The 25373-nt window shown below is 50.1% G+C and overlaps 1 protein-coding gene across 1 annotated transcript in view; it reads left to right on the top strand.

The window, feature by feature from the left end:
• tln2b (talin 2b) overlaps positions 1–25373 on the top strand; it is a 76284-nt gene that overhangs the window by 30031 nt on the left and 20880 nt on the right. Inside the window, exons 3-29 of the mRNA XM_048969357.1 lie at positions 2332–2501; positions 3290–3387; positions 3655–3784; positions 4224–4376; positions 4930–5072; positions 7097–7224; positions 7545–7608; positions 8042–8146; positions 11162–11317; positions 11841–11942; positions 12167–12243; positions 12864–13044; positions 13193–13306; positions 13636–13744; positions 14548–14756; positions 15015–15113; positions 15210–15377; positions 15638–15932; positions 17486–17652; positions 18775–18903; positions 20383–20496; positions 20610–20723; positions 20896–21030; positions 21295–21423; positions 21769–21871; positions 22460–22668; positions 24971–25090. Coding sequence (XP_048825314.1) covers positions 2366–2501; positions 3290–3387; positions 3655–3784; positions 4224–4376; positions 4930–5072; positions 7097–7224; positions 7545–7608; positions 8042–8146; positions 11162–11317; positions 11841–11942; positions 12167–12243; positions 12864–13044; positions 13193–13306; positions 13636–13744; positions 14548–14756; positions 15015–15113; positions 15210–15377; positions 15638–15932; positions 17486–17652; positions 18775–18903; positions 20383–20496; positions 20610–20723; positions 20896–21030; positions 21295–21423; positions 21769–21871; positions 22460–22668; positions 24971–25090 — 3687 coding nt within the window. The 5' untranslated portion in view covers positions 2332–2365. The remainder of the gene's footprint in view (positions 1–2331; positions 2502–3289; positions 3388–3654; positions 3785–4223; positions 4377–4929; positions 5073–7096; positions 7225–7544; positions 7609–8041; positions 8147–11161; positions 11318–11840; positions 11943–12166; positions 12244–12863; positions 13045–13192; positions 13307–13635; positions 13745–14547; positions 14757–15014; positions 15114–15209; positions 15378–15637; positions 15933–17485; positions 17653–18774; positions 18904–20382; positions 20497–20609; positions 20724–20895; positions 21031–21294; positions 21424–21768; positions 21872–22459; positions 22669–24970; positions 25091–25373) is intronic.

The raw sequence follows: 25373 nt of genomic DNA, 5'->3' as shown, positions 1-25373 counted from the left end.
CTGTGAAGTTTTAATGGGCTCTCTGTTTAATATAAGTTTGTCTTTATATTTCTAAATTGGACCCGTCTGTCTGTGGGGGTCCAGCTGGGACATTCATTTGCACAGGAAGTGCCAGAGGAGTTGCAGCGCTGTCAGGCAGGAAGTTGCCCTGACAGCCTGCGCTGGGCCGGCACGTGTCGACCTCTGACCCCCGGGTCGCGGCTGCTGTCTCCCGCTGCATCATCTGGTCGGCTTGGCGTGAGCTGGCTTTGAGAGGCGTCGCTGGCAACTGGGAATCGTTGACACCCCCCCCCCCCCCCCCCCCCCTTTTTTATTGACAGGAAGGGTGGGGCCAGGTGTCCAGGGAGCTCTGCTTGCCCTTCCTGTATTATAGTATTTCACTGACACAGCAGCACACTGCCAGGAAGCCCCCCCTTCCTCTCGCGCCAGTGCCCGATGCCCCGCTCTCTCCTTTCACTGCGGTGGGTCGCGGCGGCGGGTCGATCTCGGTCGGTTGCCGCCAGCATCGGGAAAAGCTTCTCCAGCTGATTCCTGTTCGTTAACCGTCCAGACAGGGCCTCCATACTTAAGAGCACCATTGGACAACCTGGCCTCCTTCCTGGGGGGTCCCTTCAATTAACTGTCATTCTCTGAGCCCCCCTCCACCACCACCACCCTATTATTTTTAGTACTGTTCAGTGGCCTGTCCTGGATTAGCATGACACATACACCTTACACACCTCTTCCTGTCGGAACCACTTCTGCCTGTAGGGGACATCTCTCCTGCAACCAGCCGTAGGGTGCTTTTTATATAATAATTAAAAAGCCACAAAATGTTGGACCCCCCCACTCTGCGGGTAATTAGTAAACTATCTAATATTGTTTAGCAGCTTGACTGTAAACCACTTCACAAAGCATCTGTGGCCCCTGAATCAGTGAAATAGCTCTTAAATTATTCACACATTTGTGGATTTGCCAAGCAGATCATCTGTGGTCAGGTAGGGGTTACTTCAAGTCCTTTGAGCCCCCTCCTCCAGCCAATGCCCCGCCCCCTCTGAGAGCTCTGACAGGCTGTACACACTGCTGTCAGGAGTGCAGTTGTAATCTTCAATTAGCCCAGGGTGATGAGCAGATCCCCCCCCTCTGCACAGTGGCTGGATTCTAATTGCTAAGCCGTTCCCCCCTCCCCATTGGTCGGGCTCGATCGGTAGCCCGCCTCTATTAGATGTGTGGTGTCCCCGTGCCGTGGTGCCTCCGCGTATAAACCGAGTTTAAAGTTAATGAACATTTAATCTGGCGGATTTGCTGGGTGTCGAGTCACCAGTGAAGAGCTCCACCCTCAGAGGGCTTGTAATGCAGGCTTATCTCTGCCGACGGCCTGTAATCGCATGTACCCCGGCGTTATACATGCTCAGCTCCACCGGGGGCGCCGCCCTGCTCCATGAGATTCGCCTTGAGGATTGGTGACCCTCTCCCCATTTCATTAATGCATCCCGCCCCCCCCCCCCCCCCCCCCCCCCCCCCGCCGGGTGAAGGTACCTCAGTGGCTGCCCGCTACCTGATCTCGCCCGTGTCCTGTTTCCGTTATGTTTGTAGGACTAACTGCGCGCTTCTGTTCCTGCTCTGTGAAAGGAGAGTCCGGGTCCTTCGCAGTTTGCGCGCTTCAGGCTCGTCTGCTGTGATTTTTAAGAAGCCGCTCAGAGGACCTCGCTGATTAATTATCCTAATCCTGTTTTAAGAGGGAAATTAATAACTTGGAATGGTTTAAGCAGATATGCCTTTATTTATTTATTTCCCTGTTGTGTGTTATAGGATTCATAAGATGCTCTTCCAGTGTTTGAATCTCTTTTTAATAACGACGTGTATGTCTGTCTTAGTCTTGACCGTTCACCCTCCCCCTGAAAACGACTTATTTTTGCTGCTTCTTCGGCCATTACAACCACCCACCCCCCACCCCCATTCCAGTGCAAATTTTTCCCAGCAACACTGATTATGCAACCAGAGTATGGCAGCCATGCTGTTATCCATTACAGCCCAGTGCATGAAGACTCGGCCGGTCCGGCTCAAAGCTCTCTGTTTTTTAGTCCTTGTCAGTAATTAATTCATGCCTAAGGTATGGAGGCTGATTGTTGTGTGGGACCCTGTTCTGTCTGGCTGCTTTTTTCTGCTGGTTCGGTGCTCTTGAAAATATGTGTTATAGATTTAAAATTGATTTTTCAATTTTTACTATTGGCCTTTTTAGTAGTAGATACCATGTCGGTTTCTGCAGAGGCCTCCTCGCAGCATGGGGGCACTTCCCCCCCCACCTGTGTCCTCCCAGTCGCCGCATGCTGAATGCTCTGATCTCCACAGGTGAAGACGTCTGTGCCTCCCTCCGCCCGCCAAGATGGTGGCCCTCTCGCTGAAGATCTGCGTCCGGCAGTGCAACGTGGTGAAGACGATGCAGTTTGAGCCATCCACGGCAGTCTATGATGCCTGCCGCATCATCAGGGAACGCGTCCCAGAAGCCCAGACCGGACAGGGTGGGTGTGGTGGGGTTGGGAGGGGGGGTGAAGCCGGCTGTACACCAGCTGTGCAGCCTTTGGCCAGATGGAGACGTCCTTCCCACTGCAGTGACGCGTTTCAGCAGCCTGACGACGCTCTCGACCTCCCGGTTACACCGTGTTACTGGAACATAACTATTAAAAAGGACTGTCAGACCCCCTCAGTCATGAGCATTGATTTATTGGGGGATGGTGCGTGGCTCAGTGGTTAGGACACTGTGCCTATGGTAGGAAGGTCGGCAGTTCAAATCCCAGGGTCAGCAGAATGATTTCACGGTTGGGCGCCTGAGCAAGGCCCTTAACCCCAATTGCTCCAGAGTCTGGCTGATTCTCATTTCTCAAAAACGTACGTTGCTTCGGATAAATGAATGTTTTGTAAATGTAATGTGCCAGATGTGGAAGTGCCCGAAAAGCGTGACTGGCAGTGAGCGTCTGTGCCCATTCAGCCGCCCGCATTTGCACAGAGGCTGCAGCTGGGTCTCACTCACTCTGCCGGTTATTTGGAGTAAAAAGCCTCCTTCAGGCTCATGTCGGGCATAAACGGGGTGAACGGCAGCTTCCGTAATGAGGACTGATGCGTTTACACGTCCCTCTGTGAATACACCCCCCCCACCTGTGTAGAGCGTGTGTCTGTGCCCCCGATGCTGCATTCTAAGCATGGAATTCCTCGGAAAGCAGCATTATGAACTGCCCTGTCACTCTCGTGTTTTAAAGTGAGTTAAACGTTGACACCTTGACCGACTCTCCCACCTCGTCTTGTGTTTTAGCCTCAGATTATGGTCTCTTCCTGTCCGACGACGACCCTCGGAAGGGCATCTGGCTGGAATCGGGCAGGACGCTGGACTACTACATGCTGCGCAATGGGGTAACGGAGACCTGACCTCTCCCTGCCCTCCGACTCATGTCTTGCCACCACGTCTCGTGTCGTACACACAGCTGGGATTGTAGACCTGTAGACTGCTCCTGGCATGCCGTCCCGCCTGGGAAATCCTGAGCGTTAGCGTTCCGGAGGTGTCTGTGTCGCGGCGACATTTTTATGAGGAGGATTAGTCACATGGGAATTAATCATTCCTCTGAATCTCGTGCGTGTGCGCATGCCTGTCTGACTCGTGCTCACTGCCGCCCCCCGCAGGACATCCTGGAGTACAAGAAGAAGCAGAGACCACAGAAGATCAAAATGCTGGACGGCGCAGTGAAGACCATCATGGTGGATGACTCCAAAACGGTGGGCGAGCTCCTCGTCACCATCTGCAGCAGAATCGGTACGTGCGGCCTGTCGTCATGCGTCTTGCTTGCAGCATGGAGGCGATATTACAGAATAGTACGACCACTTCACCTGCTGTAATTTGAATAAGCTTAGTTTAGTTGCTTAGTTTTTTCCTAATCATTTTTAGATGTGTGTTTGGATATCTGACCTTGAATTCCTGTTTGTCGATCAGCTGATCAAAGAGTTCCCTGACTGTCCTGTTAATGTGAATCCACACTGCCCATTCCAGTTACCAAGGCATTGCTGGAGCCACACATTTTGCCAGTGACTGAACTGGGGTGAATCAGTGTCCCCTCAGAGGATGGCACCCGAGGTGGCCTCCCCTCCGAATCGCCCTCTCGTCACCAGCCGCCCGAGTCGTCCTCCAGCCCCAAAGCTCATCCCATCCCTAGTGGCCTGCCTCCATCCCTGAAATCTTCCGTCTTCCCTTGCAGGAATCACCAACTACGAGGAGTATTCACTCATCCAGGAGACGGTGGAAGAGAGACGGGAGGATGGCACCGGCACGCTAAAGAAGGACCGGACGCTGCTGAGGGACGAGAGGAAGATGGAGAAGCTGAAAGCCAAGCTGCACACCGACGACGACCGTGAGTCCTGAGGGCTGGCGGCACATTGGGGAGATGGCAGGACATGGAGATCCTGGGGAGTGATTGGGGAGCAGCGGCTTGTTACGCCTGCAGTTGCAGCCGAACCCCCCAAGTCGGCACACACGCGGTTTAACCCTTCGCTGCTGGCTTTGTCAGCATGCTGTTCCCCAGATGATTACACCATGCACTCGGAGCTCGCGCTCTAACGAGCAAGGTCACGGAGCTCAGAAATGCCCCCAGATTTCTTATATTCTCATCTTGGTTGGTTGGTACCGATGGGAGCAATAAACTTGGTTTATTTGCAAAAGGATTCATGTAATAATCAGGTTCAGTCCTGTGTGGGCCAGCTACTGCCTGCTTGAGACGGATGTTGTTTTTAAGGAGTTACCAAAAGCAGCACTATTAAGAAATTGATGCAGAGCTGCAGTTAAGGACATGTGATTGCACTCAGAGAGAGAGAGGACGGATGGTGTTGTAGTGACTGGGGCTGGTCTGGGCAGTAGTGACTGAACAGTAGTAATGGTGTGTGTCAATGCCCTCACTCTCCTCACAGTGAACTGGCTGGACCACAGCCGCACCTTCCGTGAGCAGGGTGTGGAGGAGAGTGAGACCCTACTGCTCCGTCGCAAGTTCTTCTACTCTGACCAGAATGTGGACTCAAGGGACCCTGTCCAGCTCAACCTACTGTATGTGCAGGTCAGTACCTCTGCCGCATTACTGCTCTACGTGCGGGTCAGTACCCCCACCAAGTTACCACTGTAGGTGTGTGTCGGTACCCCTGCTATGTTACTGCTCTACGTGCGGCTCGGTACTCCCGCCGCGTTCCCGCTCTACGTGCGGCTCGGTACTCCCGGCGCGTTCCCGCTCTACGTGCGGCTCGGTACTCCCGCCGCGTTCCCGCTCTACGTGCGGCTCGGTACTCCCGCCGCGTTCCCGCTCTACGTGCGGCTCGGTACTCCCGCCGCGTTCCCGCTCTACGTGCGGCTCGGTACTCCCGCCGCGTTCCCGCTCTACGTGCGGCTCGGTACTCCCGCCGCGTTCCCGCTCTACGTGCGGCTCGGTACTCCCGCCGCGTTCCCGCTCTACGTGCGGCTCGGTACTCCCGCCGCGTTCCCGCTCTACGTGCGGCTCGGTACTCCCGGCGCGTTCCCGCTCTACGTGCGGCTCGGTACTCCCGCCGCGTTCCCGCTCTACGTGCGGCTCGGTACTCCCGCCGCGTTCCCGCTCTACGTGCGGCTCGGTACTCCCGCCGCGTTCCCGCTCTACGTGCGGCTCGGTACTCCCGCCGCGTTCCCGCTCTACGTGCGGCTCGGTACTCCCGCCGCGTTCTCTCTCTTTCCTTTAATGACCATTTTTGTTTGTGGGGAATAGTAATTTAAAAGGTCCTAGCAGACGTGCTGCAGTCACAGAGCCATCCGGGCTGTGAAGAGACTTCAGCCCATAAATAAACTCATGTTTGGATACTCCAGCCTTTTGTTTTTTGTGTGCCGGGTAAAATATGTCTGGGCTGGTTGCCACAGTCGTCCAAAAGAGCATGACTTCTCCCAGGGTAACTGGGGAAATCAAGGCACTAATTAATGGACCCAAGTTTTAAGCAGATACTTAAAAAAGCCTCATTTAAATATAAAAGCTAGCTAGCTAACCAGCAGTAACACCAGCAATCTATCTTAGTGACTCTGTAGCTACGGACCAGCTTTTTTCTTGTGCATAGCCTCTGGAACTTTCTCAGGTGGATTCTGGGAAATCCAGCGTGCGGAAAGCTGCCGTCTTTTGCAGTAATATCTGCTGGCACACTGCGGCTCCTGTGCTCTGGGCTGACCCGCTTAGCCGGGGCTCATCTGCCAGTGTCAGCACTGCGGCAGTCACTGGTGCAGAGGCCATAACGAAGGCGCGGGTTTGATTGCGGCCCGTCCGCTGTGTCTGTGAGCTGCCCGCTGTCCTGAGCCCGGCCTCCTCTCCTGTATTCCCGTCCATCTGTCCCCCTACACAGCTGAAACGTCACGACACCGCTGCTCTCGGAGCAACCAGGCCGGCCCCTGAAATCGTTCCCTCGGGGGCCAGGTGGGGTGGTACCAGGGGATTAATTCCTGTCTACTTTTTTTTGCCAACTTTTCAGCGTTTCTGAAATTGATAAGATCACAGTAGCCACATGGATTACGCACACTTTGGGGTACCATTAATTATATAATTACAAAAAGAATCAAATGTAATCTTTCCATCTGGTTTCTCTGCATGGGATGCATGTTATCTGGTACTTGCTACATATTATAAACAGAAGCTGGAGTGCTGCCCTTTTTGTTGAATATGTTCAGGATAAGCTATAGGTGAAATGTAAAGTAAAATAATGTAGGTCGGCCACATTTTGAGTTTTCTATCGATTTATATATTTCATCAGTATGAGTCTCATGGGAGTTTTACTTGCACAAAAAGTTCTGATGACAGAACGAAAAATAATTGGTTCAGAGAGAGAACCAATCAGACTGTAGAGAAGGTGGGTCCAAGCAACTAGAGGAGGTATGACCAAGATATCTGGTTGGTCCTGACTCTTATTGGTTGGACCCACCTCCTCTACAATCTGATTGGTTATGTCTCTGAGCAAATCATTCTTCTTTCTGCCCTCAGAACATTTTCGTATAAGTAAAACTCCCATGAACTTCGAGTCCATTAAAAAGTCACTGAATCGTTGCCTTGGGGTAACGGGGCTGTGTGGTCACCCTCAGGCCCGTGATGACATCCTGAACGGCTCGCATCCCGTGTCCTTCGACAAAGCCTGCGAGTTTGCTGGGATTCAAGCTCAGATCCAGTTCGGCCCTCATGTGGAACACAAACACAAGCCCGGGTTCCTCGAGTAAGCCTCTGTCTCCATGGTGCTTGTTCCTTTGCTTTTCTCTCTGTCTTCCCAAATATTTACACATATCATGAAAAAGCAAATCGATAAACTCTATTCTATGTCTCTCGGAGGTTTTCTGCTCTCAGAGACTCTTGAATGTTTTGGGTAGGATCACAAAGCTGAAGTTTATAGACGTCTTTTATGTGGTTTTAGCAGTTTTATTGTAGTTTGTCTCTTTAACAAGTTGTTTGAGTCTGAAAGCAGGTTTTTCCCGAGACAGTGAGGAACTGTGAATGTAGACTGGGCATGAACCTCTTGTCCTGCGTTTCATGTTTCAGTCTGAAGGAGTTTCTCCCTAAAGAGTATATTAAACAGAGGGGCGCAGAAAAGAAGATCTTCCAGGTAAATTGACCGTACATTTTATTTTGTTTTTTACACTGACAGCCCCCTATATCTTATTGCAGTCTGATGACATTTGTCCTGCTTGCAGTCATCTGCCCTCTGCCCAGAGCCAGGCACCTTCAGCATAGTCCTGTGCAGCCTCCCTTCCTCTGTTACAGTATTTTTTGACTGGGTCTCGTATCCTAGACTTGCATCAGCAGCTCCGGCCTGCTTCTTCTCTTCCTGCCTTCACGATTTAATTAACTTTAACCCCAAAATCATTTTTAGACCAAACCGGCTTCCATTGACCTGACAGAAATGTAGAGCGCTGATCTAATTAGCAGTTTCTTTTTTACAAAATGTAGGCTATTATTTTTCCCAATCCGTGTTAGCGACCTGCCGGCCGCGGTTTGAGGGCACGCACAGAGCATGTGGCGTCTTCTTCTGTCCTCAGGACCACAAGAACTGCGGGGAGATGACGGAGATAGAAGCCAAAGTGAAGTACGTGAAGCTGGCGCGGTCCCTCCGGACATACGGAGTGTCCTTCTTCCTGGTGAAGGTAAGGTGTTAGAGGACCAGAGCGTCATTTTCTTTGGCCCTGTTCCCACCTGGTATTAAGATGCATGTGGGGTGATCCGATCACAAGTGGACAGCGCTAAATACGGGTGTGAACGCACCCAAAACAGATTGAAAACCCAACGAGATCTGATCACTGAAACCACATTCGGAGGTGGTCTGGGACACGTATGGCCACGTTGTTATAGCAGTGTGAATGTGTTCGGGACCGCATTGAAGGACCGCCTACTCAGCTGACGTCCTCCTGTGTGCAGAAATACGTACGTACTCGTTAAACGCAGTAAGTGTTCAACATGATTTATGTCAGAACGTCTGTCAGTGCCGAATTGGCCACTGTGTACTAAGGCATCTTTTTCCCTATTAGAATGTTTGAATCTACTGGGGAACTGGTTTAATATCGCGACCCATTCGCATGGAAACATGTTCGACATCTGCGTCATTAATGTTCTGTGCAAACTGGGGAAAAATAGTGTAAGAAAGGATCTATCAGAGATGTTTTGAAATTTGCACAGATCGTATATTTAAAGCACACTTTGAAGCTTCCTTATCTATGTCAAAGCTGCACCACGCTTTATTAATATCGGTGAAACGTACCAGTAAAAATTACATGAACGCAAAACTAAAGTGTGTAGGCAGGAATGCATGTTCAATAGCCTACATAATGGATATGTCAATGGAAACGTATAATAGTGTAATTGTTTATATCATTTTCTATCTTGTGTTTAATGCTGTCCACTTGTGATCACATCACCCAGGATGTATATAAACACCAGGTGCAAAGAAGGCCACAATTCAGCATATCAGACAAAACGACGAACTTCATTGAAATGTTCACAGATTTTGAGCTTCATTGGTTATGATTTAAAACCGGCATAATGCATTACAGACTGAACCCTTTGCCCTTGAATATAAAAGTATTAATCTAAGTGCTAAAAGATCTTGACACGTACATCTGCATCGTGTTGATGCGGTATTAGAATGCATGCCTACATTGTGAAAAGTTGATTTTTTTTTTGTGAAATCACATTTGCATTATGTGAAATAATATTTTATAATAACGACGGTCGAATGAATATCACCACGTTAATACAAAATACAATTTAGAGATTATACATCAAAAATGAACGTTAAGAATTATTTTAAAGTAAATGGACACATTGATTATTAAAATATTTATTTATCCATTCATTTATTTCGATATATTTGTAGTATTAGCCGTTTATTATAAACCTCTTAGGCACCTTATTTGCCCTGGAATGCGCTCATAGAAATCAAAAGCTAATCCTCCTCCTTTTAATGTTTGTCAGATTCTGCATACGGACGTGATTTACGTGATTAATTATTGAAATAAGTTGTGGGAAAGTGAGATCCGATAAAAAGCGGCCAGTCGGGACGTGTGTGCAGGCGCATGTCAATGGCAGGTGTGAACCGGGCCTTTGAGTGAAATGCTCATCATTTAAAATTTGTGCAGGTATGTGTACTTTGGGATGATTTAGTGTTTTCTCCACATATCCCATCATGCTCTCCTTTGAGCCATACATATATAAGTCAGTGAAGATCAAGTCCTGGGAGCCTGGTCGCTCGTTCTTCCAGCACCCCTGCAAGCACTTTGGGGGGGGGGGGGGGGGGGGGCTTAAGGCCCTTACTGAAGGACCCAATGGAAATATGGCTGCTCCGATTTGGGATTCAAAACGGCAACACCCCCCCCCCCCCATAAAGCCATTGCTGAAAGAGCAAAATCCTATTACCTGAGCTTGTTTCTTGTCATACAGGTTCTGAATTGCTCATTAAAAGTTAATAATGTCTATTAGTAATAGTCATACTCGCATATAATAAGACAACAGGAATGCACATTATTGGGACACGCAGGCCTTTCATCAGTTTAAGCAAACACAGCCCTGTGTCGATTAATCCCGCCTGCTGCTGGGTGCCGCTGGAGAGCGCGATGAATCCTTGGGAATCGACGCCGTGATGTTTGACTATGAAACACCAGATATTTCACCACTTGTGCGGCATTAATTTTCTTATCCCTCCCCCCAACCCTTCAGTTAAGTTCATTAAGTTTTTGGGCTTTTGCTCAGGGGTGCGAGACCTGTTCCATGGATGGCCAGTGTGATTGTGGCTGTTTGGGGTGTCAGCCAGTAATAAAACAGTGGTTCTCAGCTCCAGTCCTGGGGACCCACTGCTATTGGTTGATTGACAGGCCATCCCAAAAACCTGTACCCCCACTGGCCCTCCATGGAACAGGTCCCCCACCCCTTGATTTGGTTCAGTTGTAAATCAGTGACTGTGTTTAAGTTACTTATGCTATATGCTATTAGGAATAACTGTACTTTCCACCACTTAAATACGTTATATAATCGTTATTCCAGTTATTGAGACATTTGGCGTCTTTATCTCCAGTAGCTGCTTGAAGTTTACAGCTTGAATTTAAAAAAAGAAGTTTCATGCACACTCTTCCATCTGAGGATTATCAGAAGTACTGAGGAATTCTTTGAAATATTAACTGCATTCTTCTGTCAGTTGCTCCTGACTAAAGGACTGTTGCTAAGCAACCATCACTTTCCCTTTAAATGGGATGGAAGCCGGAAGTCACTCTGTAATAGTAATCTATTTGTGTATTCTACTTGGGTGCTAAATCATTAGCTTGCGTGCATGTTTGTGATCTGCTCCAGTCTAACCGGGGCCCAGGAGACGCGTCTTCTGGTGGAGAACCGCTATTAATAGGACAAAGGGCAGCATTTGTCTGTGAGCAGTGCATCATGGGAGATATTTCTGCTATTTTTAATGAAGTTGATTGTGTTGTGCCGTTCTGCTACTTTAACCCGTTCATACGCTACCCTCCTGAAAAGGGTCGTTTTGGCCTTGCCCTAGATCTCTCTCCCAATGTGTTTTGTAAGCTCCTTCCTCCGCTTCCACCTAAAAAAAGCAGTATTCAGGTTTAATACCAGATCCCGCAGTCTTGATTTTGTTTGACAGCAGGCTGTTCTGTCCTCAGGAGAAGCTGAAGAGTAAGAACAAGCTGGTCCCACGACTGCTTGGCATTACCAAAGAGTCCGTGATGCGCGTGGACGAGAAGACCAAAGATGTGGTGCAAGAGTGGCCCCTGACCACAGTGAAGAGATGGGCCGCTTCCCCCAAGAGCTTCACTCTGGTAGGGCTGAGGTTCATCGGACATGGGTCTGTACCAGGGAGCCCTACCTGACCCCAGTGTCATCAGTGTGAACATCCGTTCACTGCCACCAATCGCTATACGGTCGGGGCTGTGGATGCCCATCCACACTGATTTCCGTGCTGTATGGTTGTAGTATGTATGATGTGTGTCATACATAATTATCATGCAACCAGGCAGTGGTTCTTGTCATGGCTGATTATGGTGTGAAGGATGTGTGAAAATCTTGTGGAACCTCTTCACGTGCTTCTTTTCAGTGTCATTGGGAACGCTGGGATTTTGCTGGTGGGGTTCTTTGTTAAGACGGCTCAAATTGAGAGATTTATCTTAAATGTCAGCAAGGATGCCTAAATGTAAAATGACAGTCCTTAAATGCGGGTCTGTCTGCTGATACCCAAACTGTGCCGTCTGAATTACCTTATGTGGGGGCTTGTCGCACTTCTGACTCTGAATCAGATCCCAAATCCATCTCAAATTCAGTAATTCTTCATTTCTAATTCTGCAGGATTTTGGAGAGTATCAGGAGAGCTACTACTCTGTCCAGACGACGGAGGGGGAGCAGATCTCACAGCTTATTGCCGGATATATAGATATCATACTTAAAAAGGCGAGTATGATCTGTGGCGGCTTTCTGACGCGATGAGACTTCCGATGTGTGATAGTAGATTCTTTTTCTCTATCCCGATTACTGCGCTACTTTATTCAGCATGATCAGTATGCAGTTAAATGTTTTAAGTGAAAACCAATGTAAACATGTCTCTTGAAACTCTGTGTTCACCTTGTTTTGACTGAATGAATGGTTGATCGATTTTGGTTTTATTACTACAACAGAAGCAGAGTAAGGACCGATTCGGCTTGGAGGGCGAGGAGGAGTCCACAATGCTCGAGGAATCGGTCTCTCCGAAAAAGTGAGTGTCTCTCACAGACACCAGGTCGGTCCACGGGCATCATGAAACATGCCTGCAGGCTAGTGAGCCTCCGCTTGCTTTATGGGGCGACATGCCATGATCTGCATCATAATCTGGAAGGAATTAAACAAAGGAAGTCAAAACTGGTACCTTGATTTTCTAAATTATTTTAACATGGGTAATTTTACCAAGCAGTAACAAACTCCCCTTCCGTGACTTTGACTCTATTTTGTTTCTAGAGTAAAACTTGTCCCCTTTTATTTCTACTTTTTCAGAGCCCAGTGCATGTTTTTAGCTAATTTCAAGTAACCGAGAAATCTAGTCCACGCAGAGTTATATCTCATATCTGGAAGTGGCAGTAGTGCCAACTATATTCTTCCTAAAATGGCTCTCTTCAGAGAAGTTAAACATTGATGAGAGTAGCACGATTAGTTAATGATGATTAACAAACGTAGTGTGATTGGTTATCAGTGATTAATGAGACTGGTGTGATTGGTTAATGATAATTAATGACAGTAGTCTGATTGGTTAATGAAATTTAATGAGTCGTCTGATTGGTTAATGATGAGAGTAATGTGATTGGTTAATGATAATTATGGAGAGTGGCACCATCCCATCAGGTCCACCATCCTGCAGCAGCAGTTCAACCGCGTGGGCCGTGTGGAGCACGGCTCGGTGGCACTGCCCGCCGTCATGCGCTCCGGCTCGGTCGGGCCCGAGACCTTCAACACGGGCATAATGCCATCAGCCCAGCAGCAGATCACGACAGGCCAGATGCACAGAGGACACATGCCCCCGCTGGTGAGCGCGTGCAGCGTCGACACTGTGGCCATATGGAATGTTCCAGAATTTTGTGGAAATGCAGAATGGCGAGGTGTGAAGTCGATGTTTGTTTATGGAGGCGGATGAGAGAGCGACGGGTGCATGACACTCTGCTGTGTGATCGCAGAGCTCGGCGCAGCAAGCCCTGATGGGCACCATCAACACTAGCATGCAGGCGGTCCAGCAGGCCCAGGTGGATCTCGGGGAGGTGGACAACCTGCCGCCACTGGGGCAGGACATGGTGAGCATGCAGGCTCTGCCTCTTCCGCATCACCGCCGGCTTTTGGACATGCGTCGCATTCTTTGCGCCTTCTGGTTGTTTTATGGTCACACAGTGTACATTCCAGCTAAAGCTTCTCAGTTTTATGATCAAACTTAACAAATGAAATAAAATTAATACATGCAGTTGTACTTTTTTATATTCTGAAGAATAACTTGTTGTATTTTATTGAAAATGGAAAAATGTATGTTATACTTGTGGGTGTTTGGTCATTAATGTTAGTCATGTGTTTCGACTCTCCTGCGGTCTGACATTACATGTCTCCCCCCTTCTGTCTCCCCTTCTGACAGGCATCCAGGGTTTGGATCCAGAACAAAGTGGACGAGTCGAAACACGAAATACACTCGCAGGTGGACGCCATCACCGCGGGAACCGCCTCTGTCGTCAACTTGACCGCTGGTACGCGGATGTGGCGCACAACCTGCGTCAGACTGACCTGACATCACCGTGCGGCGCTGGGGTTTCCTGTAACTGACAGGCCTTCTCCAAAGGGCTGGACTTGGGCAACGTTCGCCATGCTGGACTTTTAGCTGCCATCATGAAAAATGGAAAGAGAGTAAAAAGGTTTCAAAGGCCAAATGCGAAAACCACTGACAGTAATTACTGAAGCCTGCTTCTCGTATTTGCTTTCAGGCAGTCCCTGCGTAGTACAGAATAGGACTGTCTTTCTTTTTAGTAATGATCGTGGTGTTCCTCTAAATAATGAATAGATTCCCTTCGTTTGCCTCTGATGAATATTCAGGATCTTCCCAGAAATTGCGCCACGCTCTCGAGTTCGACGCGGCGGGGCGATGAGGCCGAATTAATCAGCCGTCCACCATCTGTCTAACACGGGCTTCCCTGTTTGGGTCCTTATGGTGCCTGGCGAAAAGCGTGCCGCTCACCCAAAATCCACGTCACTGTCGCTCCCGCTGTTTAGTCTGCGGCTATATTGTGTTGGCAGCTGTGATGTGCTGTGACACGCTAACCGCTAACCACTTAGCACAAACCCGGGCAAAAAGCCGGCCGCGTAATCATTAAAATAAAACTTAAACACAGGTAAAGTTTTATGTTCATTTCCAATGAATCATCACACCTGGAACGACTGCTTCCAGACCAGCACACAAAAACCAGGCTCTTCAAATAAAAAGAGAAAACGATTGCGGATGTAGGTATAACGGGGTCAGGCAGGGGAGACTCAGCACGTTGCCCCCCCCCCGCAGGCGACCCCACGGACACGGACTACACCGCGGTGGGCTGCGCCATCACCACCATCTCCTCCAACCTGACGGAGATGTCCAAAGGCGTGAAGCTGCTGGCAGCGTTGATGGAGGACGAGGTGGGCAGCGGGCAGGAGCTGATGCGGGCGGCGCGCACACTGGCGGGGGCCGTGTCTGACCTGCTGAAGGCTGTGGAGCCAGCATCTGGCGAGGTACGGAGCGCCACCTGCTGGCCACCGCCGAACCTTCGCAATGTGATATCCCGCTGTGCTACTGGCTTGTCCTGAAGGGGGCGTCATTCCGTGACCCACTCTGGTTGCCTTGTTTATTATCCATGACATTAATAAAAAAAAATGATTAACATTAATAAAGATATTTTAAGAAGTAAATGGACAGACGTTGGAGCGATGTGATGTAGGCACAGGGAGTTGCGTGACGTGTGACGTGTGACGTGTGACGTGTCCCCACAGCCCCGGCAGACGGTGCTGACGGCAGCGGGCAGCATCGGCCAGGCCAGTGGCGACCTTCTCCGGCAGATTGGCGAGAACGAGACAGATGAGCGCTTCCAGGTATGAGCCCTGGAAAGCCCTAGAACGGTGACTTTGAGGGTGGTGAGTGGAGACCTGCCCAGCACCCCCCCCTGACCCTGCCCTGTGTGTTTTCAGGACATCCTGATGAACCTGGCCAAAGCTGTGGCCAATGCTGCCGCCATGCTGGTCCTCAAAGCCAAGAACGTGGCTCAGGTGGCGGAAGACACAGTGCTGCAGAACCGCGTGATCGCCGCGGCGACGCAGTGCGCCCTGTCCACCTCGCAGCTGGTGGCCTGCGCCAAGGTAAGCCACCTCCACATGCACTGCGATTCCACCTTCCCAATACGCCACCGTTATCTAAGTGCCCTCAAATCACTGCGGCCCCCGGGATAACCGGCTGGCTGCAAGGGCCCCGCTTATCTCATACAGGCATTTAAGCCACAATGAACAGAAATTTAAATTTTTGTTACTCGTAATGGAATCACTCAGCGGCCCCTTCGATCGCGGCTCTCCCCCGTGTCTCTGCCATCCCCGGACGTAACTCTCTTTCTGCTGCCCCCAAGGTGGTGAGCCCCACCATCAGCTCGCCGGTGTGCCAGGAGCAGCTGGTGGAGGCGGGCAGGCTGGTGGAGCGCTCGGTGGAGGGCTGTGTGCAGGCGTGCCGCTCGGCCACAGACGACGGCGAGCTGCTGAAGCAGGTGGGCGCAGCGGCGGGTGTGGTCAGTCAGGCGCTCGGCGACCTGCTCCAGCACGTGCGGCACTACGCCAGCCGCGGCGAGCCCATTGGCCGCTACGACCAGGCCACCGATACCATCATGACCGTCACCGAGAGTATCTTCAGCTCCATGGGTGACGCCGGTGAGTTGGGACGGTTTGGGGAACTTATGGCGGCTTCGGAATTTATTAAGACTATTAAGTCTTAGGATCTGAAAGACTTATAGGATCTGTTAAGATCCTGAGGACTTGTGGGAACTGTTAGGGTCTGGAAGGAAACTTAACTGAACGTTTACGTTTCGTTTTTGACTCTAGTGAAACGTTGGGCTTCCCAGCACAGTACAGAATGGGTCTGTCTGTCTTTCTTGAATATTTTGTCAGCACCAGAAGTATCTCTTTTGGACTGATTTCCATTCCATACTTGTGAAGGTTCTGTGATGTGAGACCTGACCTGGCCGTGAGCCTGAGAGAAACCTGGTGTCAGGAGGCTCACCGAAATGCCGATAAGTTTAGGCAGGATTGTGCCCTTTAAAAGGATCTGCTCATGTCTACATATGCCCCCTCCCCCCGGCAGGTGTTTAACCCTCTGGGGTCTAGGGGCAGGGAACACACTTTCACTGACTGGGGCATGGTCACACATTTCACTCAATATCATAAACTTAATTCATGGCAAATACATTATTTCGTATATTTTTGTTTTGGCATTAAACTCATCTTAGTCTTAGTGCTTTACCCTTAGTACTTGGTAAATATGTCAGATATGTGTGAAGTTTGTTTTGATCCCAGATATCTGATCACCAAAGTCTTGGCTACATGACGATGACTAAATGGTTTAGTTGCAACATTCAGCTGGATAAATAAATAAGAAAAAACAAACTCATGTCACTATTTCTGGCTCCTTTCATTGAATATGTAGCAACTTTCATGTGTATGCATGAGCTATTCACACCTGGCCACATCCCCCCCCCGATGGGGATGTATCTGGATCACGTTTCACGGTTGCATCGTTCATCAAATTACCATGCGAATGCGACTGAAATACGTGTAAATGCTGCTATTTAGAATGCGAATAGCGATCTTGCACCCCCCTGGTGCAGGTAAAACAAAGAAAGGTGACATGGTTTACTTTTTTGCCGATTTAACCTAATTTTAAAAACTTAATTATTTCGAACAATGGACGTTTTGAAAAGATTACGGATTTAGTCAGCGTTTTTTTCCATGTTTCTACAATAAGATTTCAGCAAGTTCTGAACTGAAATACAAGAGATAGATACGCGGCATCGCCGACAATGCCGTCGACTCCAGAGGGTTAAGCTCCTGACTTGGGAGGGACCTTCTACTTAGCGGACATGCAGCTCTGTGCCCCCCCCCACCCCCCACCAGGGGTCCATATGTTCAGGTCTGCCTGTTTGAAGTTCCTGGTATGCTAGTTGTCCTGGATCCTTAAGGACATTTGAGGAGGGGGGAGGGGTGGTGGTGTATGTTCCCGCTCTGACCCAGATACAGCCGGCATGGAAGAGATTAGCTGCCAGATGACTGCTCTACAGAGCGAGGAGCTTGCTGTTCGGAGAGACGGTCTTCATGTAGTTAAGTGGGTGGAAATCTGCAAACAGCTTGACATGGTGTTTTCTCTCCCTCTCCCCTGTCCTCCTCTTTCTCCCTCCCCCTTTTCTCTCTCCCCCTCTCCTCCCACACAGGAGAGATGGTCCGCCAGGCCCGTGTCCTGGCCCAGGCCACCTCTGACCTCGTGAACGCCATGCGATCGGATGCCGAGGCCGAGATCGACGTGGACAACTCCAAGAAGCTGCTGGCCGCCGCCAAGCTGCTGGCGGATGCCACGGCCAAGATGGTGGAGGCCGCAAAGGTGGGGGGCACGTGGGCAGGGCTGCCTGTGGGCTGGGAGACAAGGCGGGGTCAGTCTGCCAAATGCCGTGTGTGGCCCGGAACGCTCTCCACAGCTCATGGTGTCATTGTGGTTCGGGTGTGTGACCGTAGCAGCGTGACCCCCCCCCCCCCCCCGGTACAGTCAGATGGGATGGACTTGTCCTGCCCTTCCTGTGAAGTTCATTCACTCCCTGTCATGCTTGATAACTCTGCATAGGTGTCAGTTTCCTTATTAAATCTGAAAAGGATGTGTGTGGCCATGCCTTAAAGGTCGCCCACCCTGGGGGTCAATAAATCTATGTTTTCTGGTTTCCAGTTGGTCCTTATCATTGGACCCTCCCCCTGCTGTGGGCATCCACTTGGATTTTTACAGTTACGCTGCCTCAGCTTATTGTTAATCTGCCTCCTCAATTAGCCGTTGTGGCGGATGTGTGTAAACGTGGAGGCCTCATAAACCCGGAGCGAATATGGCGACGACGGACGGCCCCCCCGAATCCATCACATTAGTCGTAGATTTTGCTATCTTCATTGAGCTGTGGAGGGCAGTCTGCACAACCCTCTCCATGGTAACTGCTGGAAGAGCAGAACACACTGTGGGCACCAGGGGGGGTGCGATCTTGCTTTGGCTGGCACTTGGCCGTCGGATGGGAGGGGTCTGTGCACCCTGGCCCTCATGTGGGGGGGGGGGGTTGCACATAGTAGGGGGCGATGGGGTGAGCTGCCTTTTTGGGAATTGAGCAGCAGGTTGGTGCCTCACTTAACCTTGTGGGAGCCATTTGGGTCCCTCCTTCAACTGAAAGACTCTCGTGTGCTTTTGAGAGATACTGCACTCCACCATTGTAGCCATTATTAGATGACTATGATTCCATGATATGGTGCTGGTTTCATCTTTGGATCAGTAACTAACTAGTCATTGGGTAAACCGGTGCTTTATTCCCCTGTTCATCCTAAAAAAGAAAAATGAGGGAAGGGAGAGGGTTAGGAAGCGGGACGATCAGATCCTTAGAGAGCGGCAGGAGACCCGCGGAGCCGCACCTGAACATGTATGTGGTCTGATGTCACCCTGGCGACCCCCCCCCTCCCCCCCCATCTGTGTGCACAGGGTGCAGCCGCCTATCCGGAGAACGAGGACCAACAGCAACGGCTGAGGGAGGCAGCCGAGGGATTGAGGGTGGCGACTAACGCGGCTGCCCAGAACGCCATAAAGAAGAAGCTGGTCAATCGGCTGGAGGTGTGTGTGCGTGTGTGTGTGTGTGTGTGTGTGTGTGTGTGTGTGTGTGTGTGTGTGTGTGTGTGTGTGTGTGTGTGTGTTTGTGTGTGCGTGTGTTTGTGTGTGTGCGTGCGTGCGTGCGTGCGTGCGTGTTTGTGTGTTTGTGTGTGTGCGTGCGTGCGTGCGTGTGTGTGTGCGCGTGCGTGTGTGTGTGTTTGTGCGTGTGTGTGTGTGCGCGCATTAGAATGTGTTACTATGCCATCATGTTTTGTTAAGGCCATGGGCGTAAATTAGGAGGGGGTAGGGGGAGGGGTTCTAACACCCCCAATAATCAAAACCAGTCAATACAGCCCCCCTTGCACCCTATTAAATGGGTGGGGATCTCAATCCTCTCAAAGCTCAAGCCAAAGTTATACCCTTGGCTAAGAAATACAAATACACACACCCACGCACACACACACATTGAGGTGAGAGTGAGGCTTGGGGTCCAAGCACAGGCTCAGCCATTTATCTGCCACTCCCAAGCATTTTTCTGGGGGTTAGGGGCCTTGCTCAAGAGCTCAGCAGGTATGTGACAGAGCACAGGGTTTGAACCAGTGACCTTCAAATCACAGGCACACGGGCCTAAATGAGCCCCACGCTCTGTCTGGGTGGGAGGGGTACATGTGAGCGAATGAGCCATTCAGGGTTAGCAGTGAGAGATGAACTGATATGTAAATGAAGGAGTTTCTTCCCCCCCCCCCCCGATCACAATGAAGGCCTGGGTCACATTGCATGTGGCAGAGTACTCACAGTACTCGGAGTACTTACTCACCTCACATCTGGAGTAATTTCAAAATAACAGTAACATGAACGAAATTAAAAATGAAACCAAAGTGGTAACCTTGTTTGGAAGCAGGCTGTGGCTTTCAGCAGGTCTGTGCTGTAAATGTCATGAATCTGAATACGGCTGCTGGCTTGTACGGGCTTAAGTCCGTGATACCGAAACAACCCCCCTCAAGCTGCCATAATTATGAGACACATTCAGTGTGTTTAAAGCCTAGCCCAAAATGTTAAGTGGAAGTTTAGTCGGTAAAGGACAGGAGGAATGGGAGTTGGTGACGACAAGGCCTGGCCTCAATCGCCTCTTGTATGTGAGGAATGTCTGGGATGCTTGTAAGCGAAGCCTGCGCTGCGTGCGTGGAGGGGGGGGGAACGGCTCCCTCTCGTCTTCAGAGATCTGCACCGCTGCGGCCGCTGTACTCGTTTCCATCGAACAAAGATATTTCTGTTCCCCTTCAGTCCATCCACCCACCCAGAGATCGAGATGACTTGCCTTTTTAATAATTTTCCCGCTTTTTGCTGGCCCTGGGAGCAAGATCCTGACTGAACGTGTTGCCATTTTACATTAATTTTACTGACCAGCGCATTACAACTATTTTATGCGCACTGGGTCATTGGGGGGAGCCCCCTCCCACCCATATCCCCGTTTATGGATCGTGTGCCCCGTGTTTTTTACAGAACGCCGCTAAGCAGGCGGCCGCCGCAGCCACGCAAACCATCGCCGCTTCCCAGAATGCCGCGGCATCCAACAAGAACACGGCCGCCCACCAGCAGCTGGTGCAGAGCTGCAAGGTAGTGCTTCTTAAAGCGGCGACGCCGCTTCCCCCTCGTCCCAGACGAGCGGCTGTCTCCTGGTGTGCCCTTGCTGCGCACATGGTCGTGTTAACAGTCTTTGGGGCTCGCAGGCTGTGGCTGACCACATCCCCCAGTTGGTCCAAGGTGTGCGGGGGAGCCAGGGCCAGCCTGAGGACCTCAGCGCCCAACTGGCACTCATCATTGCCAGCCAGAACTTCCTTCAGGTAACTGCTCTATGCTGCCCCCTTTGGGTAGTCTTAATAACTGCACTTTACAGACTTGCATTGCTTGCATCTTAATCGACCTTAGTCATTGCTCGAATGATTAATTGCGTTAAAATGCAGATGCAGCATAGTTCTTCTCCCCTGGAAACATTTCTTCTTGTTCTCTCTGAAGCCTGGGAGTAAGATGGTTGCATCCGCGAAGTCTGCAGTCCCCACGGTGGCAGACCAGGCTGCTGCCATGCAGCTGGGCCAGTGTGCCAAGAACCTAGCGACCAGCTTGGCTGAGCTCCGGACAGCTACACAGAAGGTAACGACGCCCCCTGCTGGCAAAGGCAACCTCTTTCACGCAGCATTATGTTGTACCTGTCAATGCTTCAGAATAACAGGAATAGGAGAGGAAATGCTGGTATTTTGGTAAATATAAGAAGTTCAACAGCCAGCCATTTTTGAAAGGTGCATTTGTATGAGTGGAAAATTCCCCATTCGCCAGTGTTCACAGCCCCGTGAATCGGCGTTTGCCTCTCCCGGGTCAGCTAGTTCGTGTGATGTGTGTTTCCGTGCCTGTCTGTAGGCTCACGAGGTCTGCGGCCCCATGGAGATCGACTCTGCGCTCACCACAGTTCAGACCCTGAAAAACGAGCTCCAGGATGCCAAGATGGCTGCCGCGGACGCTGAGCTGAAACCTCTCCCTGGAGAATCGGTCAGCGCGTGTCTCCCTGACAGTTAATTAGCCATATAGCTGCTACAGCATGTAAATCATTTAACGGCCCCCATTTCAGCCATATCTAATAATTTTTTATGCCACTGTGCCTGTAAATGATTTTGAGTGTAATGCAGGGGTTTTCACCTTGGGGTCTGCCACCCCCTGTGGGGTCCACAGAGCCCTTGTAGGGGGAATAAATTTATCCCCTACAAATTTATCCCTGCTCTGAGCTCTTCATTTGGAGGGACTGGCTAGGAGTTGAAAACCCCATGTTAAGATACCACCTAGACTGACTGTGCTAAGTGTCACATGCATTAACGAGGCGGCGTCCTTCTCGCTCAGCTTGAGAAGTGTGCCCAGGATCTCGGAAGCACTTCCAAGGCTGTGGGCTCCTCCATGGCCCAGCTTCTCACCTGTGCCGCCCAGGGCAACGAGCACTACACAGGTACAGCAACGACCATGTGCAGCCCGTGGGGGGCGCTGTGCATCACCGTCGCCATGGTCATGGAAGGTTCTAGCTGTGAATCCCAGAGTGATCTTTCCACCACATGAATCTCCATATCTGTGGAGCAGCGGCGCCAGTTGTGCGTCGTGTTCCGTCCCGCTATCCGGAATAATCCCACGGCTCACCTGGATGTTTCACATGCTGACCTGGGATCAGTCAGAGCTCCCCCCTGCGTTTCCGTTCGCCAGACTTGCGCTCCGGCTTCCTAAATCTCGGTTAAACCCAAATGGCGCCGATCTTTAGGATGATTTAGCACATCTCGTACGTCTAGCTTTTGTTTTGTCTTGATATAATAGCTCACAGAAATATGGCCGCTGTCATTTTCTCAGGCCAAAGTAATCGTCTGAGTCATTTCCTCAGAGCGGTACTTGTAAGGGGTGACAGGCATTTTTATTGTTTTGGTCCAGTTATTGCCGAAAAGGCTATTTATACTCATACATAAATGTATGTATTTATATATCCAGTAATACTCACAGCCTGTATTGGAGTGTACTTTAAATTTAACACATGCCACCGCTGTCCGGCCAGGTGTGGCAGCCAGGGAGACTGCTCAGGCCCTGAAGACACTGGCCCAAGCCGCCCGCGGTGTGGCCGCCTCCACCATGGACCCCCAGTCGGCAGCGGCCATGTTGGACTCGGCCCGCGATGTGATGGAGGGCTCTGCCATGCTGATTCATGAGGCCAAGCAGGCCCTGGTCTCCCCGGGGGACGCCGAGAGCCAACAGAGGCTGGCACAGGTGAGGAATCGGGCCCCGTTCTGACTCGGTAACCATGGCAACCTTACTGTATGGTTACCACGGTTACCTTTCTGTACCTTATTATGAAGTAACCCTGTCTGACTAGGTTATTAAAGATAACAAGCTTATTGTAACAGTTTCCTTCGTTTTCCTTCGTGTCCTTTGTAAATTTGAATTGCTATTTCAGAATTTTAGTTACTGTTCTTGAGTTGAAGATTCTATGGGTCGTCCAACGGTTTTTAATTATCACTGAATCCAGGTAATCACCACTACAACTACTCCCCACAAAAAGGAGAATTCTCCAGTGTCTCACTTTCTCTAAACTCCGACATTAGAGAACAAACATCCATGTTAAGGAAAAAAACATTTTTATTTTTCTTCTACATGCCTGTATCTTTTTCAGGGCAATGTGTGAATCGGGTGATACTGGGGCTCTTTCTAGAAGGTTTGCCAGGGGTGCAGTAAAGACATTTCCTCACAGACAGACCCGTGTGATGCTTTCATTCATACCCTCATCCCACAAGGCCGCCATTGAATGTCAAGAGAACAAAACGACTCCATCTTCTGCAAACATCCATCCATCCATCCATCCATTCATTTTCCAAACCGCTTATCCTACTGGGTCGCGAGGGGTCCGGAACCTATCCCGGAAGCAATGGGCACGAGGCAGGGAACAACCCAGGATAGGGGGGCAGCCCATCGCAGGGCACACTCACACACTGTTCACTCACGCATGCACACCTACGGGCAATTTAGCAACTCCAATTAGCCTCAGCATGTTTTTGGACTGTGGGGGGAAACCGGAGTACCCGGAGGAAACCCCACGACAACATGGGGAGAACATGCCAACTCCACACACACGTAACCCAGGCGAGACTCAAACCCGGGTCCCAGAAGTGTGAGGCAACAGTGCTAACCACTGCACCACCATCCCACCCCCTTTCTGCAAACACATATGTTAAATTATGAAAGTAATCCATTCAAGGAAAGCTTGGTCATTTTTTTAAAAAAGAAAGCTAGCAGCTAGTTAGTAACGTACGTAATTAAGTTGCAGACTGTGGTGCTGCTGAGGAAAATGGCCACCGCCGCGTTTCCGGCAGATTCCGTGAGAGCCGTGCATTCTGGCTGCTCCACTTATCTCCCTTTCGCTGGGACCATATGGGGTCCTGTCACCCTTCTGTTACTGCAGCCCATCTGTAGATGCTTGTTTAGATTTCTGTGTACATGCAAAACATCTTTGCTTTCAGAATCTGGAAGAATAGCCAAAATATTTTGCTAATAAATTTTTCCAAAACGAAAGCTACACGTTTTATTAATATAACGGCGCTAAATCAAATATAAAGAATGAGCTTTATTTCAGCTTGGCGTGGGGTTACTGGGTGTCCAGGACACGTCCTCTTTTGGGGCCCCTGTCTGGGAGTCCGGGCGCTTTGTCCAGGTTTAGGGCTGCAACCCGTAAGACCCAGTTTTGCAAGTTCCAGTGGTAGGAAAAGGTACCAGTTTTCAGTGTACGGCAGCCACTCCGCATGATCACACAGCGTTTGCAAGGCCCATGCACACGTTCACTTTGAACAGTAAACAATATGCACATCGGTATATGTCACGGTATATGTCATCGGTATATGTCACGCTGCTCACAAGTAACATCATCTTCCACATTGGTTGGCTTAGCATTTTCTGACTTTTGTTGAGAGACTTGTATGCACACACATTGTGTCAATTGTGTGTAGATTGTAAAATGAGTTAACTGTAAGGTTACCATACTTTCGTGCTTCCCTGGACGTGATTTTTTGTTTTACAGGGTGGATTAATATTCACGGGAGAAGCGCTACCTGATTGGCTGCTGAACGTGACAACTCCTTAATATTCTGATTCCCAGACATGTCCTCTTTTTCATATCCCCAAATATGGTAACCCTAGCGTGGCGTATAGAACTTGGTATATGATTTAAAATGGCTTAACATACCCTGGTAAAGATTGTAAGAGCACATTTATAAATGCATCCTTTCACATGTATCGTGTAAGGTACCTGTTCGGGGCTAATTTGATGGGACCTGCCATGGCTAAACGAGTGTATAAAGCTCTACCGGCTTGGTGGTCCTTGCCCTCATTGATGACATCTTACTGGGTTCCCCTGTGCCGTCCTCCTTCGCAACCATAGCTGAAGCTCCAATCTGTCCTGGCCACGCCTCGCTCCCTGGCCGTCTGTGATGTCGCGGTCTGTAGCGGAAGCACAAACGAGGGCCGTCTCCTGTCTGCGGGTTCCCATCCTCAGCGCATGTGCCGGTGTCCCCGTTCTCAGGTGGCCAAAGCCGTGTCCCACTCCCTGAATAACTGCGTCAACTGTCTGCCGGGCCAGAAGGACGTGGACATGGCGCTGAAGAGCATCGGCGAGGCTAGCAAGAGGCTCCTGGTGGACAGCGTGAGCTCCTGCCCCCCGTCACAAATCTGAACAGTCCCCACATTGTCTCTCCACACTGTCAGAAAAAACGATACCACCCTGGTACAGCTTTGTTCCTCGAGGTACAAACAAACATTAATGTACCCCCAATGGTGCTATAACGTTCCTCAGAGTCCATGTCTGTACCTTTAAATTATACTAAAAGGTGCATTAACCTGCAGCTAGGGTATAATTGGCGGGCCCAGTGACAAGTAATTCTACCCTCAAAAGTACAAATTGGTACGTATTCTGACAGTGTAGCAAC

Source organism: Brienomyrus brachyistius, chromosome 11 (assembly GCF_023856365.1).
Source record: "Brienomyrus brachyistius isolate T26 chromosome 11, BBRACH_0.4, whole genome shotgun sequence".
NCBI lineage: Eukaryota > Metazoa > Chordata > Actinopteri > Osteoglossiformes > Mormyridae > Brienomyrus > Brienomyrus brachyistius.
The sequence above is the reverse complement of the archived record's forward strand: the minus strand, read 5'-3'. Positions and strand labels throughout refer to the sequence as shown.